The 17,505-nt window shown below is 36.6% G+C and overlaps 2 protein-coding genes across 2 annotated transcripts; one reads left to right on the top strand and one right to left on the bottom strand.

The window, feature by feature from the left end:
• The first annotated feature begins 1,449 nt into the window (after positions 1-1,449).
• Positions 1,450-8,101, top strand: LOC142610404 (protein argonaute 2-like). Its single transcript, XM_075782222.1, has 3 exons — positions 1,450-2,370; positions 3,560-4,736; positions 6,230-8,101. Exons 1-3 carry the CDS (start codon positions 1,854-1,856, stop codon positions 7,692-7,694), a joined length of 3,159 nt encoding a protein of 1,052 aa, XP_075638337.1. The 5' UTR covers positions 1,450-1,853; the 3' UTR covers positions 7,695-8,101.
• Positions 8,102-15,307: 7,206 nt separating this feature from the next.
• On the bottom strand, positions 15,308-17,125 carry LOC142609880 (transcription termination factor MTERF4, chloroplastic). The gene has a single exon (XM_075781605.1). It carries the CDS (start codon positions 16,926-16,928, stop codon positions 15,408-15,410), a length of 1,521 nt encoding a protein of 506 aa, XP_075637720.1. The 5' UTR covers positions 16,929-17,125; the 3' UTR covers positions 15,308-15,407.
• Positions 17,126-17,505: the final 380 nt, after the last annotated feature.

Here is a 17,505-nt window from a genome sequence, read left to right as displayed (position 1 = left end):
TAGTTGGTGGCTATGGTGTTGTGAACTCCAAGCGGTGGTGGTTGTGGATTGGTTTGGTTTTGTTGGTTGTGGTGGGTTTGTTGTTGGTGTGGGTCGATTGGTTTGTTTGTTTTTTGTCTTCCTTTGGTCGGTTGGGTCCGTTGATGATTTTGGCTTGGGTTGATGAAAGTGGGTTTTCTCGAAGATTGGTGGCTATGGCATTGTGAACCCTAGGCAGTGATGGTTGTTGATTAGTTTGGATTCATTGGTTGTGGTGGGTTTAATGATTTTTTTGGGTTGGATGTTTGATGATTTTTCTGGGTTGGTTTTTTAATGTGGGTTTGATGATTTTTTCATGTTGGAGGTTTCGATGGAAGATAGGGATTTTGTATGAATTTTTGCATGTTTATTTAATAAGAAAATACAAGAAAAGAAAATCTTAGATTATTTTAATTTTCTGGGCAACCCGAAGAACATGAAGAACATGTTACCCATTGTATTCCAAAAATAATGAATTTTTTTTATTTAGTTAAAATTAATAAATTAAAATTTTTAATTTAAATGCTGATGTGGCATTTTTAATGCCAAAATAAATTTTCATTTTTTTATTTTATTACTGTCATCAGCCACATCAGCTTTTTTTTGCTTTTCTGTTAGTTGGTTGATAGTAAGGACTGTTATGACACACACTAATTGGTTTATGAACTAAAAGTGGTAAAATTAAGATGTAAGGACCAAAATGAAAAAAAATCAAAATATAGGAACTAAAAGTGCATTTACGCCATAGAAGAATAACAACGTTGATCGCAAGTACTCATCTCAGAAACTCCTGAACTTGGTCAGCACAAACATGAAAAGCAATAACTATGATTTTTTTTTTATAGATAAAAGACTTGTTAACTCAATGAAATTATATGTTTTTCTTACGAGCAAAATCAAGGTTCAAATCATCTCTTTCATTGTTGTAATTATTTAATTATAAAAAATATTTAGTATATAATTCTTGTCTATAGTCCCAATTGTTATCTTAACTCCACGATTATCATGATAGCTAAAAATCAGGTAATAAAACTTAATAATGTGACACCAAAATTCAATAAATTTGGTTGTGATCCATAGAAATAGAAAGAACGTGATCCATGGTCCCAAAAAAAATCGACTGAATATGGGTCATGTAGTCCAATTTTTATTTCTTCTGGTTTTCATGCCCAATAATTTAAAGATAACAATAGGCCATGGTCATTTGGGCTTTTAATTCGAGAATGCCCAATTCGTATGTGAGGTTGCCTGTTGATGAGTTGAGGCATAGAGGGCTGCCATGTGGCTAGAGGGAAATAAATTAGCCATAATGTGTGCGTCCCACATTATGGCATAGGTGTGGTGTGGAAGGAAAAGGTGTGGTGTGTGGGTCCCACAGAGACATGCTGTGACAATGTCAGCACCTCCGACTTTCCGTCCCATATTCATCGGCTACCCCGAAGCTTCTGGAGACTGGATTTCCCCCCACCAACTCCAACTCCTTTTTTTTCTTTTTCTTTTTTGTGTATCTCTTACGTGTCCCTTTTGTTTTGCCTTTTGACCAAGCGTACGCTTTAAGTCAACAAAACAGTTGTTTGTTTGAGAAATTTTGAATCCAAAATGTCTTTTCTTTTCACACGAAGCAAATGCCAAATGGTAATTCCGTCTTTTTCTGAATTTTTGTAGACTGCAGCCTTAAACGCATAGACTCATTTCACTTCTTTTTCTTTTGTCTATAAAGAAAGGAAAGGAGAGGAGACCCTCAAAATCAAAATCGAAATCAAAGCAGTGTTGTTTGGTTTGTGATTCTTTAGCGAAGCGAGTTTTGTGAGTCCGAAGTTCGCTCCCGAGATCCAATGGAAAGAGAAGCTGGTGGTGGTGGGTACAGAGGAAGAGGAAGAGGAAGGGGAAGAGGAGGAGGTAGAGGCGGAGGAGATAGAGGTGGAAGAGGTGGTGCTTGGGGAAGGGCTGCTGGAGAAGGAGCTGGTAGAGGAGGAGGAGGAGGAGGAGGGAGGGGTCCTCCTTGGCATGGTGCAACTCAGGTGTGGTCGGAACAACCTCCACCACCACGACCAAGACAGCCACCGCCACATGTGGGTGTTGGTGGCGGTGGTGGTGGTCCTCCGGGGAGTCAATGGGTGGGTCCCACGTCTGGGGGGTCGAGCTGGGCCAGCAAGGTTGGTGGTGCTAGTGGTAGTGCTAGTGGCAGTGCTAGTAGTAGTAGTAGTAGTAGTAGTAGTAGTAGTAGTAGTGGAGGAAGAGTAGTGAGAGGCCAGGGTGATCATAAGTGGGTGGAAGTGGGACACACTGCCCCATCTATTCCTTCTCAGCCTCAGCCTCAGCCTCAGCCTCAGCCTCCTCCTTCTATCGCTGGTATTAGATCTGGATCTCTTCTCTTTTCTGCCTTTTTTATTTATTTATTTAAACTTTGTGTGCTAATAAAATTGGGAAAACCATCTTGGAAACTTATGGTGCTAAAGTTGTTTGTCTGTAACAAATAACTTTTTGTCTAGAATCAAATTCTATTAGGAGGCGATGCCCTTGAAGATAAGCAAAGTATTTAATATAGCAATGGGTGTTTCACAATATTGGTGTGTTACTAATATGAGAGTGATGATAACAAAACAAAAGTAATTAAAACACCAATTTCATTCATTCACACTTTAGTTTGTAATTTTTTTTTTTTTTTTGAAAGAAAAATAAGAGCTTTAGCATTTTCCTAACTATTTTATTAGTGTACTGGATGTGCTTTCCTTGTCAGTGTATTACATTGATGTTTTATCTGGAAATTATGAATTGTTATTTAAAGTGTCATATGAGGATAAAGTTCCATGAAGTGTATGATTGTGTATTGGGTTTTGGGGTTCATAGACTTTTTTTGTTTGCTTACTGAATTATCAATTTATCCACATGATATTACATTTGTCAAAATGGACACCTTGGTAAATTTAGTTCTTATACTTAGTTTAATATATCAATGATTCACATTGACCATAATTCCTTAAGATGTTGTCTTTTCCCATTTGCCATGGTCAATTTCACTGAAAAGATCATTAATGGATAGATGTTGTCTTTCCCCATATTGATCTGCATGCTGTGCTAAAAGATTTAAGTTAAAAAGTCAGCTTAATTACAATATTATTATTCCTTGGCATCACTGCCTTCATCTTTTGTTGGACCATTTGCCATACCGTCACCTGCAGCTATGTGGACCTTTGTTAAGCGTGTCTGTTTTTTTTGTCTGGGGCAGCCTATGCTTTGCTCTAGTGTGTGATCTTTTTTGGAGAGAGCTGCTTCTATTGTTGTTATTGCTCTCTCTCTCTTAGAGAGGTTTTGATGTGTTGAGCTTAAGCATAGCCACCCCCCACCCCCCCCTCCCTTCCTCCTTCAAAAAAGAAAGAAAATTGTACAGTCTTCTTCTGTATTTGAAAATTTTCATGCTATGGTCAATTTCTCGATCTCATGTGCCAACAGAAATGCTTTCTATTGCAGAAAACAGAGCAATTTGAATTCAATATTTTTTAGCAGCCACAGTGATTAACAACATTTCCCCCTTCTACAGATCCTGTTGTTGAAAAATTGAAATTAACAGAAATTTCAGAAGATTCAGACAAGATTATGCCTGTAAAACGACCTGATAAAGGTGGCATGCTTGCTATACGGACTGTTGGACTTCGTGCCAATCATTTTCCTGTCAAATTCAACCCAAATACTATTATAATGCACTATGATGTTGATGTCAAACCTGCAGTGCCCCACAAGAGTGGTCGACCTGTGAGAATATCAAAATCTGTTCTTTCAGTAATTAGAAACAAATTATCTTCTGATGATCCTGCACAATTTCCCTTGTCAAGGACTGTATATGATGGTGAGAAGAACATATTCAGTGCTGTACCATTGCCCACTGGAAAAATTGATGTGGAAGTCCATGAGGGAGAAGACATGAAGGGTGTTTCATATGTAGTTACCATAAATCTTGTGAATGAGATTAAGTTTGGCAAGTTGAAGGATTACTTAAATGGGCAGCTTTTGTCAATCCCCCGAGATGTATTACAAGGAATGGATCTTGTAATGAAGGAGAATCCATCTAGGCACATGATCCCTTTTGGGCGGAGTTTTTTCCCTAGAGAGCCTAGGGAAGGAGATGATCTTGGGCGGGGCATCACAGCATCTAGAGGATTTCAACATAGCCTAAAGTCCACGTCCCAGGGTCTAGCAATGTGTCTGGACTACTCAGTTCTGGCATTTCGGCAGAAAATGTCAGTTCTAGATTTCCTCTGGGAGCATATTCCAAACTTTGATATAAAAAATTTCCGAAGGTTCAGGAGAGATGTAGAGGATGCACTGGGGGGACTGAGAGTTACCGTGACTCACCGGAAAACCAAACAAAAGTACACAATTCGGGGGTTAACTAGGGAGAATACACAAGAAGTATCATTCATTGAGGAAGACCCAGAATGCCAGAATCCACCTAGGCGAGTTAGAATTGTTGACTATTTTAGGGAGAAATATGGCAAGGATATTATGTACAAGGATATTCCCTGCTTGGATTTAGGGAAAGCCAATAAAAAAAATGCTTTACCGATGGAGTTCTGTGTCTTAGCTGAGGGGCAAAGGTATCCAAAGGAGCATTTGGATAGAAATGCGGGTATCATGTTGAAGAACTTATCACTAGTGCCACCAAGGGTTAGGGAGAGAGAGATACGCAGCATGGTATGCTCAGAAAATGGACCTTGTGGGTATGTGCATTCAAACTTCATTCTTTTTATATTGATACCATGTAATTAGAATGGAGCTTCTATTGTTGCTTTATATGTTGATGCATTTAAACAACAAATTAGGGTGCATGAGTGACATCAGTATTAGTAGGTGGTTGTTTCACCATGATTACACTTAAAATAAATGCTAAAATGATATAAATTTTGCACTTTTTTTTCATTTGGAGAATAGAGAAAATTGTTAGTAGCCTACTATTTGCCATAGTTTACCAATGAGAAGGGCTAAAACTTCACAGATTGTGCACTTGGCTTTCATGTTGTAATTAATTGCTAACCCTTGCAATGGATGGAAAACTTTTAGATTGTATGTTAACATGTTAGGTTTAAATATTTCTCTAAATTTCAACTTTTTGAAAGCTGAATTGGCTCTAATATAAGATGAGAATTGTAGTTTAAACATTTCTCATGAAAAACCTTCCAAAATTTTATATATAAGATCCTTATAAATGAGAAACAAACAAAATTTTATATATAAGATCCTTATAAATGAGAAACAAACAAATATTATAAATTAATATATTTCAATCATCATAATGTGCTATTACATTTGGTTTAATAAGTATTACAAAAAAATTAGTCAATTACACTTATATCTTGAAGCTTTATCAATGCTTTTCAAGAATCTATTTCCTCCTTTCTTAGGCTCTTCTCTTTCCTCAACTTCTCAAGCTACTTAACTCTTCACCAAGTTTTGTATAGGCATTTGATATTTTAATTTAAAACACAAATAGTCCAGTTTCAGATTCCTCCCAGAACTAAAAGTCAATAATGATGCAGCAGCAAAAAAAAAATAGAGACTAAAGTAGAAAACTGATAAAAACTTATCACTGCTACCCTTCAATTGATGAACATGGGCATCTAATACAACAAAACTTATCTACTCAAACGTCACTTCCACGTGAGTAAAGGATGAGGTCATGAGTCTAAGCCTGCCACATACATCAAGCATGCATAACTTACTGATAAAAAAATTCATATTGTGTTTTTTACTATGAACTCATGCTGGCCACCTTCAATCATTACTAAGCAGTGACTTGAGCATCATTATTATTTTCTTTTTGACATTGATTCAGCCACTACACCGACTATGATAGGCATGTATGATGATTGAAGTGTGAGTAATGTAGAGCTAAATGGATCATTTACAATTAAGTAACCTGCTATTTCTGGACTAATAAATGTGGGACAGATAAACCTTGTATCCCCTATATCTTGCTGATCTTCTGATAGATGAAAATAGAAGAGCTTGAGACATTTGGCCGAGTACAAACCTTATAAAAAAAAAACTGTTTTATATTCAATATCTTAAGATTTTAAGATTCAGGATTCATTTGTTGACATGGATTTCCTTACATTAATTGATTGCATCAAATTGCTTGGTGCAGTTTGAATAATGCTATGATGATTTTATTTATTTATTCAATATTATTAGATTTGTTATGTTCCATTGGCAGTGGAGGAATGGCTCAAAATTTTGGAATGGAAGTAAACACAAGCATGACAAGAGTTAGAGGACGTGTTCTTGGGCCACCTGTGTTGAAGCTAGCTGCTCAGGATGGCAAAGTGATAAAGGTAACAGTTGACAAAGAGAAATGCCAGTGGAATCTTGTTGAAAAATCGGTTGTGGAAGGCAAAAGAATTGACCGATGGGGTGTTATTGACTTCAGTTCTAATGATTATAATTATAAATCAAGGCTGAATCCTGATTTTTTCATTCCAAAGCTTATCAATCGGTGCATAAATCTGGGGATCCACATGGAGGAGCCTCTCATATATGAGTGCACTTCAATGAATAAACTCTCAAGGGTTGATGTGTTGCTTGAACTACTTGAAAGTGTTAATAAAGAGTCTTATAAGAAAGGCAAAGGTCATTTGCAAATTCTTCTTTGTGTGATGTCTAGGAAGGATGCTGGTTACAAAAATTTGAAGTGGATCTCTGAGACCAAGGTTGGTATAGTGACACAGTGTTGTCTGTCCACCAGCAGATTGAATGACCAGTATTTTGCAAATCTTGCTACCAAGATGAATGCCAAGCTTGGAGGCAGCAATGTAGAGCTTAATGACCCGCTCCCCCATTTTGGAGGCAAAGGCCATGTAATGTTCGTGGGGGCTGATGTTAATCATCCTGGTGCTAGGAATCTTACAAGTCCATCCATTGCAGCTGTTGTTGCTACCATGAACTGGCCTGCCGTAAATCGCTATGCAGCACGTGTCTACCCACAACTCCATCGGAAGGAGAGGATTATGGATTTTGGAAATATGTGTTTGGAGCTTGTTCAATCATATGCTAAGCTAAATAATAATGTCTTGCCAGACCATATTGTGGTCTTTCGTGATGGAGTAAGTGAGGGCCAATTTGAAATGGTTCTCAATGAGGAGCTGCTAGATCTGAAGATGGCACTGCAAAAAATCAAGTACTCCCCAGCCATCACACTTATCGTAGCCCAAAAGCGACACCAGACTCGTCTATTTCTGGAGAATGAGAGGGATGGGGGTCCCACTGGCAATGTGTCTCCAGGCACAGTTGTGGACACAACAATTGTTCACCCATTTGAGTTTGATTTCTATCTTTGTAGCCACTATGGAAGCCTTGGGACAAGCAAGCCCACACACTACTATGTCCTCTGGGACGAGCATGGATTTACTTCTGATGAATTGCAGAAGCTCATATACCACATGTGCTTCACCTTTGCTCGGTGCACTAAACCTGTATCACTCGTCCCACCAGTGTACTATGCTGACCTTGTTGCCTATAGAGGGCGACTATACTACGAGGCAGTGGTGGAAGGGCAATCTCCAGCTTCAGCAACATCCTCTTCATCATCATCAACATCATCATCTCTGTTTTCAGCAGCATCACTTGATCGAAATTTCTTCAAGTTGCACGCAGACCTAGAAAATATAATGTTTTTTGTCTAAACTGCTGTACCCTGGCCCCATGTTCTCCTCTTTTCACAAAGGGGGTGAGGAGATAAACAACTTTTCTTGACAATGCCCGACGCCCTCCTTTCCCTTTCCTATGTGAACTAGTAAAGGAGTTTGTGCGTGAATCTAATGGGTTATTAGTTGTTTTTTTTTCAATTTTATTTTATTTTTCTAGTTAAAGGTAATGGAGATTGAACCCAGCAAATGAATTACAATTCTCAGTCTGTCGTGTCTTCCGTTTCCTCTAAAGACTGATGGTTTGTTTGGATGATTTATAGTAATTTTTGGCCATGTACGAGTCTTAATCTGTTATCTCTGTGTTTCCTATTAGTTGTCATGGTTTGTGCAGTGGAACGTCACTCATCTGTATGAATAGACAGGGATTGAATTTTTGTAGTTTTCATATTTAGTTTTTAAGTGTGTTGAGTTTTTGGAGTCGGTGTGGATGTACGTGTGTGTTTGGATACCAATTATTTTATTGAAAATTAAAAACTTATTACTGGAAACAGCCAAAAATAAAATTCAGGTTACTGTTCACTGCTGAAAACACTGTAACTTTGCCTTAATGTACATGAACAGTGCAAGAAGCGCAAAATAAAAAACAAAAAAACAAAACAAAACGCAGACATAGACGTAGGGACGTAGACGCAATCCAAACGCATATGTAGTACGTCTCCTCTAACGCGTTTTTCTTCTTCTTTTTTTTTCTCTTATGTGTTATGTGACGAGTTAAAGAACGCATTGCAATGATTAGACGTTTGTACGAATAAAACTATGATGTTTGGCATCATTGTGATAATGTGATTGACAATGTAGGTCATCAATATACCTCAGTTCATTATTAAGGACAATTCAAGTGCACAACATGTTCCTATAAAACAATTACAACGATGCTCATCAATTACATAGGCGTGTTGAGAAAAGCATTGGATAACTCAAGCACAGATCATTTACAATTCTTATGACATTATTAAAACATGAAAGAGCTTCTCGTAAGGATAGCAATCTCATGTGGAAAAGACAACCAAGACATAGGTCAAAGCACTCGAGGTAGAGATAACTTTCCCTGGAAACATTTTCACTGTTAAAAATCATTCAGAATCACTAATGTAGGTTTTCCATTACATTTTAAAAAAAAAAAATCAGACTTTCTCTAGGCAAAGAGTGCACTCATGTTCGGTTGATCCATGACCTCAACCTCCACATTGTTAAGAGAGGAGATGCCATTTGGTCCAAAGATCATTGGCAAAATTGTATAACAGATTCTTTAGCTTCTTCATACTAATAGTCTAATTGCAAATTCCACCAAGTAGTATAAGTTCAGCCAAGTCTAATTGCAATAAAAACACCTGTTAAACAAATCGTATCGTGCCTCTGATTGACTGCTTTTTTTGAGATAGTGATATTGATTACTGCTGTTTTTGTAGCACATGGGTCACTATACAGTAGTAGACTTTGATGACAGTAAACTTTTAAAAAACACAAGTGTATATATCATTTTGCGTTTAACTAATAAAATTATTTGGCTCCCCGGTCATCAACAGAAGCAAGTAATTCTATTATACAAGTGGTTTTTGCATTTATATCCTCTCATGTTTCCTGTTTCCATTGACATATTCATACACAACTTACACTTTTAAGCCACCATGGTCTATGAACTCCATAATTTTCAAAATCTCAAATTTAATGTGTTATACCATGGTGGCTTAATATCACCCGCCACGTTGTTTTATTTATTTACTTTCAATTTTATTAATGTATCAATTATTCATTGTTGTTATCACTAATAGTATTTACTTCACCATAGCCAATATATAAGTTTTTATTGGAAAATGTCACAAGTATGGTTATTGGATACGATTGACAGATGGAGTAAACTTGGTCGCCCATTAATTGATCAATGAATAACTAAACATGGAATGAAGATGAAAAAATATAAGCACCGTTTTATCATCATTGCTTCTACAGGCATTTCCAATTGCTCCTTGAGCAACAGCTCCAAGCATTTCATCAATTGAAGGAATCAAAGTCACATTGCCATCTTAGTCAAGTGCCTGCAAATGCCAATAGCATTGCTTGAACCACCTCCTCATGCAATTTTCTCAAATATGTGGACATTGCCTCTAAAATTTCCAGCACCTACAAGAGAGAGAGAGAGAGAGGGGAGAGGGGGGGGGGGGGGGGGTTGGAGGACCTTATCACAGAAAATGCTGAAACATGCAATTGTGCCATTGATAGGAAAAGAAAAAGGCATGCAAAAAGAGATCCAACAATGTAAAAGAATAAGGAACGCTTTAAATCTAACTCAGAACATTTGATGTACACAATGAAACCACCTAATTTTAGATTATAAGAGTAAAGAACAAACTTCTTCTTTTTTTCTCTTTAGGTACTTACCTGGCATTAACATTATAAAATAGAAGTGATGATCATTTAAAGTCGTATTATATATAGGCCATGACTTCCCTCTATCAGCAATCCTGAAAATTCAGAGCAATGATGCCGCCACTAGAGAGGTACCAAAAATAACAATCTCCTAACAACTAGAAAGCAGAATTCTTAAGGCCGATCCTTTAACATTGGATTTTCCTCTCTCCACATTTATTTCAATTGTTGAAATTTCAAGAAAAATGCATATATGCTCAACCCACTACAGTGCATTAACCAGGGTCAATCAAAGCTGCAGGAGCTGCAAGTTCACGAGTCCATCAAAAACAAGACACAATTATGAGAAGTTAATTAGCTCTGATCAAAACAAGGTCATGATCAGAAACATACCCAACTTTCACCTTTGGATCCCATTCTGGCTCTTAATCAGCTCCTGGCTCCATGTGATATGCCTCTTATGAATTTAGAGCAGGACCAACTAGTCCTCTCATAGAATCCCATTTATTTGAGTCTCTGCATCATCCTACTGCAACTTCATTTTACCTCCTAAAAATTTAGACAAAGTGAATCTGTCTAAAAATTCCCATATTCCATTGCCACTCACCTTCCAAGCAATGGTTTTCGAAGGCTACTTTTCTCATCAAGTTGCCCCATCAAGACATCCCCTACATATAGCAATAACAACTCCCATCCTAATAAAATCTCCCCCTCACAAATCCCAAACAAGATCTGTTATTCCACAATAAATTATCCTATGTAGAACCAAGGCAACCATATAGCTTTGCAATGAAAGAACAAAAATACCAAACACCTAACCTTTTTTTTAATTGATCAGCACTATTATAGTATAGTAACCAACAAAAAATAAAAACTCATTTTTTTTATAAGTAAATAATTTTATTAATAAAAACTCACACATGTAAACTTTGAGGATCTGCTTTTGAGGTTAGTCACCTAAACAAATTTTTATTTAGCAATCTATGTGTGTGTGTGTGTGTATATATATATATATATAATATATAATATATATAATGTTTCTAGATTCACTTCGAGAATCTGCTTTTTCCTAAAAAAAATTTCACTCATTTGGCATTTAAGACTAGCATATCCAGCATCTTGAAGTTATAAAAATGCTTAGCAAAAGCTGTAACCAGTACCTGGTTTATTCTACAAGCATCCAGACTAAGTTTTAACTGATTCTCTGAGAGAGAGATAGATGATCAACAATAAATCAAGAAAAAGGAAAGCAGAGGTCTTAGAGCCAGAAAAGAACAATAAAAGGAAATGTCCTACCTGTCCAAAGCCTCATCAAAACAATCAGTGATAACACCAAAATAATAGTTGGTGTACCCTGAAGATGTAAAAGCACATTTGTGTAGCCCCCATGCTATGTATGGATCAAGAAGACAACACAGAGAACGTGGACAATCCACATTGGTAGCAATCTTGCAAGTAATCTAATCATCATATAAAAGCAGTGTCCAAAGACTGCAAAGATGCACAAGAGGCAAGTTAGAATGTCCAAAGAGAACACTCGAGAGATCCTACAATGGGAAAAATTATAAGAAAGATTCCACCCAAAGGACCATCTTCTTATCATAGTTAAGAGATTAATATATATGGCACCACTCCCTCCATTCCTCATCCCACCCTCAAAATGCCAAGAGACTAGTCATCCACCAAAACAGAGCTCTCTCAGTTGAAGAGCTTACGATGGACAGGTTGGCCTAAAATTGTTAAACCAGGTTTTTCTTTTTTGGGTGGGGGATGGGGGTGGTGTTAGGCAGTGCCACCCTTTTGTCTTGTTTGAATCATCAAAAACTAAGAAACGATATGACAATGAAACAGATTGGAGTGTTTGTTGAACAATGGCAGTTCAATAAATCAACTATTATAACAAAGAGAAACCTGGTCTCAGAATTTATGCCTTGTTTCACGTATTAAATTGTTCCATTCTCAAAATTCCTAATTGCCTCATGAAGTAACTAACCTTCTGTACAGGAGGCATTCTTAGACGGGCCCCCATGTTAGAAAAGATATTTGGGTCTAGCCATGAGTTCATGCTTTCGTATCTTCCTAATTCCATTTCTTTTAACCAAGTTTGATGGTTGATGACAAATAAATGGAAACAGAGGAAAAAAAAGCCCACAAAAATCTATTCATCATATAGTAAAAAGTAGTCACAGCAATAATAAATTTGAAAATGTGCAGATATCTCTTATTCTCTCAGAATAATGAATGGTAAATATGTCCACAATGTACTTGGAGTATCTGCCAATGGTTATTTCTCGCTGCATAAAACAGCATATGCAGAGCATACAAATATAAAACATGAAACATTCAAAACAAAATCCATAAAACAGCTTTATTTGCATCTAAGCCCACCTTAAAATCTCTGATATTCTATTATGAGTAATATTTATCAAAACTGATTTAATTAAAAAATTATAAAAAAAATAAAAAAAAGATCAAAACAGTATTAAACTTGTGCTTAAAATTCATCATTCCTCCTTCTCATCAGCAGCTCCCTTCACATAATAATTTTCATTTACCTAAAAGAAAACATATTGTGTTATTGGTTTTCTTGAAAGAAAATTTCAAGCCAAAAATTCATGAACTGGCACTGCAAACAAATCAAATAGTACCAGTACAGCTTTGAAACTAACAAATATAAAGAAATGTACGTAAACGACATTAGACTATACTATAGTATCCAAAACAGCAGAAAAAGAGTGAAAAATCAAAAGAAACAAAAAATGATGTGAAGACTAACCTAGTGATAAATAGCAACCAGGTGTATGGGAGAAAAAAAAAATCAATAAATATCAAAGAAACTCAAATTTAGACAATTAACCACCACATGTAGGCACTTATTAAACCTAGAACAACATCTGCCTCAGCAAATATAAGGACTGGAGGAAGCATGTATAATGGAACAGAAGTTGCACCAGAATATTCAATAATGATTACTTTGATGGGTGCCTTAACAGACTAGTCAGGATTGGTCACATATATTCTTTTCTTTTCTACCATTATATTCTATCCATAGCCCAATAGCTTGAGCTTAAAAAAAAAAAAAAGGTACACCTATGTATAAAAAAAATCATCAAGACTTATTATCTTTTACAACAAGAAAGCAAATCCATAATTCGAATTAGAAACTCAGGAAATAAGAGATAGCTACTAAATTGAAGAATTTTCTATTCAAATTATTTCTAACCACAACTCAATAAGCCTAACATCCGTAACATAATAATCAATAATTTAAGAACTAAACCTCTTAAGAAAAATGAAAAATTAAGATAAAAATATAAAGAAAAGAAAAATAAATCAGACAAATTAAGGAACAAAAATGGAGAGAGAGAGCGAGAGACAGGTATCCTGGTTGCAGGTAATACGGAACCAAGTGCAGGGGTTGACAAGAGTTAGAAGCACTGGTTGTGATGCACGGAAAGATGCTGTTTATGGAATAGATAGTTGATGACTTGTAATCAAATCTGTTTCCGAGTTATTAAAGGCACAGAACAATTGTTCTACTGTTGCATTAATGAATTTTGGGAATCTGGAGCTAGGCTGTGCTTTGGAGTCTGTTATGTGGCCGCAGGCTGTTTTTTGGATTTTGCATAATACATTTTTTCTGCCAAAAAAAAAAACTATTGATTCACTAGGAAAAAAGATGAGAATTATTTCATGAAACTAGAAAGAAAACTCTTGAAAACTTTTATTTTATATAAACATTCTATCAGTCATATGCCTTTGTCCAAAAGAGCTTTCAACTTACATGGCCCAGTACTAGATAAAAGAGAATCTATTATAGATGAACTTGAATAGCAGCCAGCAGAATCGGTAACGCCAAAGGGCAAAGCAGTTTTAATGAATGAGGAACTCAAAAACTAATGATCTTTCTTCTTTTTATAAGCAAGATATTTTATTGAAGAAAAAGACTACCATGTGTACATAAATACTACTTATAGAATTACATAAATAGAATTAAGAGCAAAAAAGAGAGGCTCAAGACAAAATACACGAGATCATTCAAGTAATGAGCAAATAAAAGAAGTCTTCAATTGCACCTCAGAAGCTTCCAAATCTTCACAAGTGCGAAGATTCGGCCACATGAGGGATAAAGGGACTAAGATCATCCAAACCAATTCCTCCATACTGTCAGAAGATCAATCACCCACTACAGTGTCACCCACCAAACAAAGAAAAAACATAACTCCATAGAGCATGTGCCAGACCACAGTGTAATAGCAAATGATCCACAATCTCTTTATTACACCTACAGATACAATATTAATCTACTAATTTGATTCCAAAACTATTTATCTTTTAAACTTAGCAACTACATAAAGAAATTTAGGCCTTTTTTTTTTATAACAAAGAGCAACATTAAATCGAAATCAATATTCTAAAAAAAAAAAATGATCACCATGCAAAAGAACAGATGAAGCCCCAAAACTTCAGCTTTCTCTCAAGTTTGCTTTCCATTGCTGGGATACACAGGCTGTCATCCAATTAATGAGAGAAGCAATTTTAACTCTTACCGTGTCCAAAATTGCAATTCAAACAAACCTCAAGAATATTACAATTTCAGAAGAAAACAAAGTGAGACAGCCTTGCAACTGGTATCAAGCATCAAAAACCCATTTGGTCAATAATTATACTTTTCTAGACCACACAGAAGTGGCATCTTTGTTCACTAGGTACTACCTTCTCTTTTCAGTATTTTGGATGATTATTGAAAATTTGGCAGTTTTGCTCATATCAAATATGACCCAGGAAAGATCAAGCCAACAGACTTGCATTTGACATTGCATCAACACATAAAAGAAACTGCCAAAAGTTCTGGTTGCTGCTTTTTATTATAAGTTACAAAGCTGCAGAGCCCTAAAATCATCTGGTATTGCCTGAACCTTTGTCAGAGGCAGCCATCTTCCATGGATAATAAAATCTATGAGATATGGACCCCTAATGCTACTACTTTGGTTTAAAATGCTGACTATAAATGGATAATTGTTAATATATTAGTAAATTGTGAAATAGCTATCAGGATTTGTATGTCGCCATGTAGAGCAATCTTTAAAACTAAATAAACGCTAATAGGATTTGTATGTAACCATGTAGAAAAATCTTTAAAACTAAATAAAATCCCTAACAGTATTAATCATACACAATGAATTCAGAGAAGAAGATAAACTGTATTTAACTCAAAAACAACAGAAACTAAGAATTATATTTCATTAAAAAAAAAAAAACCATAAACAAAATTCAATCTAAATGAATACCATATTCATTTAAATTTGAGTTATTGATTAACTAGAGAGATACAGTGCGTCTGAAAAGTACTTCATCCTCACTCTCATCTTCCTCATCTGACACAATCTCATTCCCCGGTAGTTCTAACTTTCCACCCATACAAAATGTTGGGCCTATACTCTCTGTTTCAATATAATCACCCCGCAATCTTTCTTCAAATCTCTGATCACTGCAGTTGAGGAGCCAATTCAAGGAACACCGGATTCCCTTGCTCTTTAACCTCTGGTACCTGGGTTTAATCCTGGACTCCAAGCTATATGTAAAATATTCTGGAAATTCCATGAGTTCTTTCAGAGGTCTCCCCATCTCACTCTTGAAAAAGTAATAACTGTTCTTCATGAGCTCAACTCGCGATGCAACTAATTGAGGACATTTCACAACCATCTTGGCCACATCCTCCGAGGGCAATGCCCTTGCCAAGAGGAACTCAACAGGTTTCATAATCACATGTTGGTGAAGGCTAACTATTTGCGGCATCTTCTCTATCACTAGTGCAAACCCTTGAGGATCAATCTTGAGCTTCAAATTGAAAAAGTATTGCTGCGAAGACAACTTAGCTTTCAAAGGCAGGCCAAGGATTTGCGGGTACTGAGCAATAACAGAAGCAAGTGCTTCCCTCCTAATCCCGAAACTTAGCAAACATTCCACATTGGGTTTAACAGTCTCTTCAAGATCATAACCAAGTATATACGCGCGCTTCTCCAACATCCTAGCTAGAATTGTCTTGGGCAAACCCAAAGAAAGCAAATAATCCACGAGCGATTTAATCATAGTCCCAACTCTCATCCCCAACAAATAAGGATACTGCGTAACCATGGGACCAATATCTCTAGGACGCACACCAATACTTACAAGATAGGCAACAGAAGTACTCATTGTCCCTTCAAGCTTAAACCCAAGAAGCTCAGGATACTTGCCCAAAACATAGCCTATATCCTGCTTCTCAACATCTAGGCCACGAAGGAACTTAACAACGGGGGCAAGCTCAACGACAACGCTAGCGTGCAATACTTGAGGGTAGTTGTTAACAAACTCTCCTAGTTTAGACCTGGGAATCCCAATTTTCTCCAAGTAACCCAAGACAGGAATGATATTCTTGCGCACACTACAGGCTAGCATTAATGGGTATTGGTTAATATCATCAATGGTCAATCCTAGCTTTTGTAAGAACTCGACACGCTCCCTCATGACGTCGACGGTGGAGGGGAGCTCGAGTTGTTCGAGTTCATCGGAAATTATGCCTAAAGTTTTGAGGTAATCACAAATGATGACACGAGAAACAAGCCTTTCTTTACGGCCCTGGATGACACCCCAGGTGACGGAAGGCATTTCGTATTCGGGGAATTTGGAGGACTGAGTTGAAAAAGAGTGAGTAATTTGGTAGGGTTGTGGAGGACATGGACATGATGGGTGGTTTTGGGTGAAATGAGGGATTTGTGTTGTTGGGTTTGGGATTGGGAAGATGATTTTTTTGATAGGTTTAGTGGTTCTTCTGAGGAGGAGTTTAGATATAGAGGTCATTGCCAATTGCCAAACTACCAAAAGAACCGAAAAAGGGGGAAGATTAGATTTACCTGAATGGGGAAGGAAGGCACTTCACAGCAACAGCAACCGATTCCTACTGGGTTTGAGCAACACCCTCAGTCTATATGTTTCGTCAAGCAAAGCAACCGATGCAGGCCGCAGCATTAGATTTATTAGGATTAGGATTTGGGGGTTTTAGCATATACTACTAGTTATTAAACCCCAGGTCATCAGATTATATACATACACACATATGGAGGCATGACTAGCTTACTCTACTAATTAAAATTAATTCTTCCTAAATATTTGTCATGTTTCACCCAAAAAAAAAAAAAAAATCCTTTTCTTTTTGAGAATCATGTTTCACAAAACTTAATAACATAAAACAAAATAATGTTATCAAATTACAATTAAATCTTTGCCACCACCGCATATTCTTGGTGTGATGGTCATTCTACAAGTATAAATACTTGTGGAGTGCGGGGGTCAAGGACCGGGTTCAAGTCTTTAGGTTGGAGCTTCAAACACATTTACACTTAGATTAAGTTAGAGTAGAGTTTTATCTTGTATAAAA

The sequence above is a fragment of the Castanea sativa genome, chromosome 9 (genome assembly GCF_040712315.1).
Source record: "Castanea sativa cultivar Marrone di Chiusa Pesio chromosome 9, ASM4071231v1".
Lineage (NCBI taxonomy): Eukaryota > Viridiplantae > Streptophyta > Magnoliopsida > Fagales > Fagaceae > Castanea > Castanea sativa.
Note: the sequence above shows the minus strand (reverse complement) of the source record. Positions and strands in the feature narration are given on the sequence as shown.

Excerpts from the sequence above, each read along its gene's own strand:
- LOC142609880 (XM_075781605.1), bottom strand. The coding sequence starts at position 16,928 with ATGACCTCTATATCTAAACTCCTCCTCAGAAGAACCACTAAACCTATC.
- LOC142610404 (XM_075782222.1), top strand. The coding sequence starts at position 1,854 with ATGGAAAGAGAAGCTGGTGGTGGTGGGTACAGAGGAAGAGGAAGAGGA. Across the intron at positions 2,371-3,559 it reads GCCTCCTCCTTCTATCGCTG|ATCCTGTTGTTGAAAAATTG; the intron begins GTATTAGATCTG and ends CCCCTTCTACAG. Across the intron at positions 4,737-6,229 it reads TCAGAAAATGGACCTTGTGG|TGGAGGAATGGCTCAAAATT; the intron begins GTATGTGCATTC and ends TTCCATTGGCAG.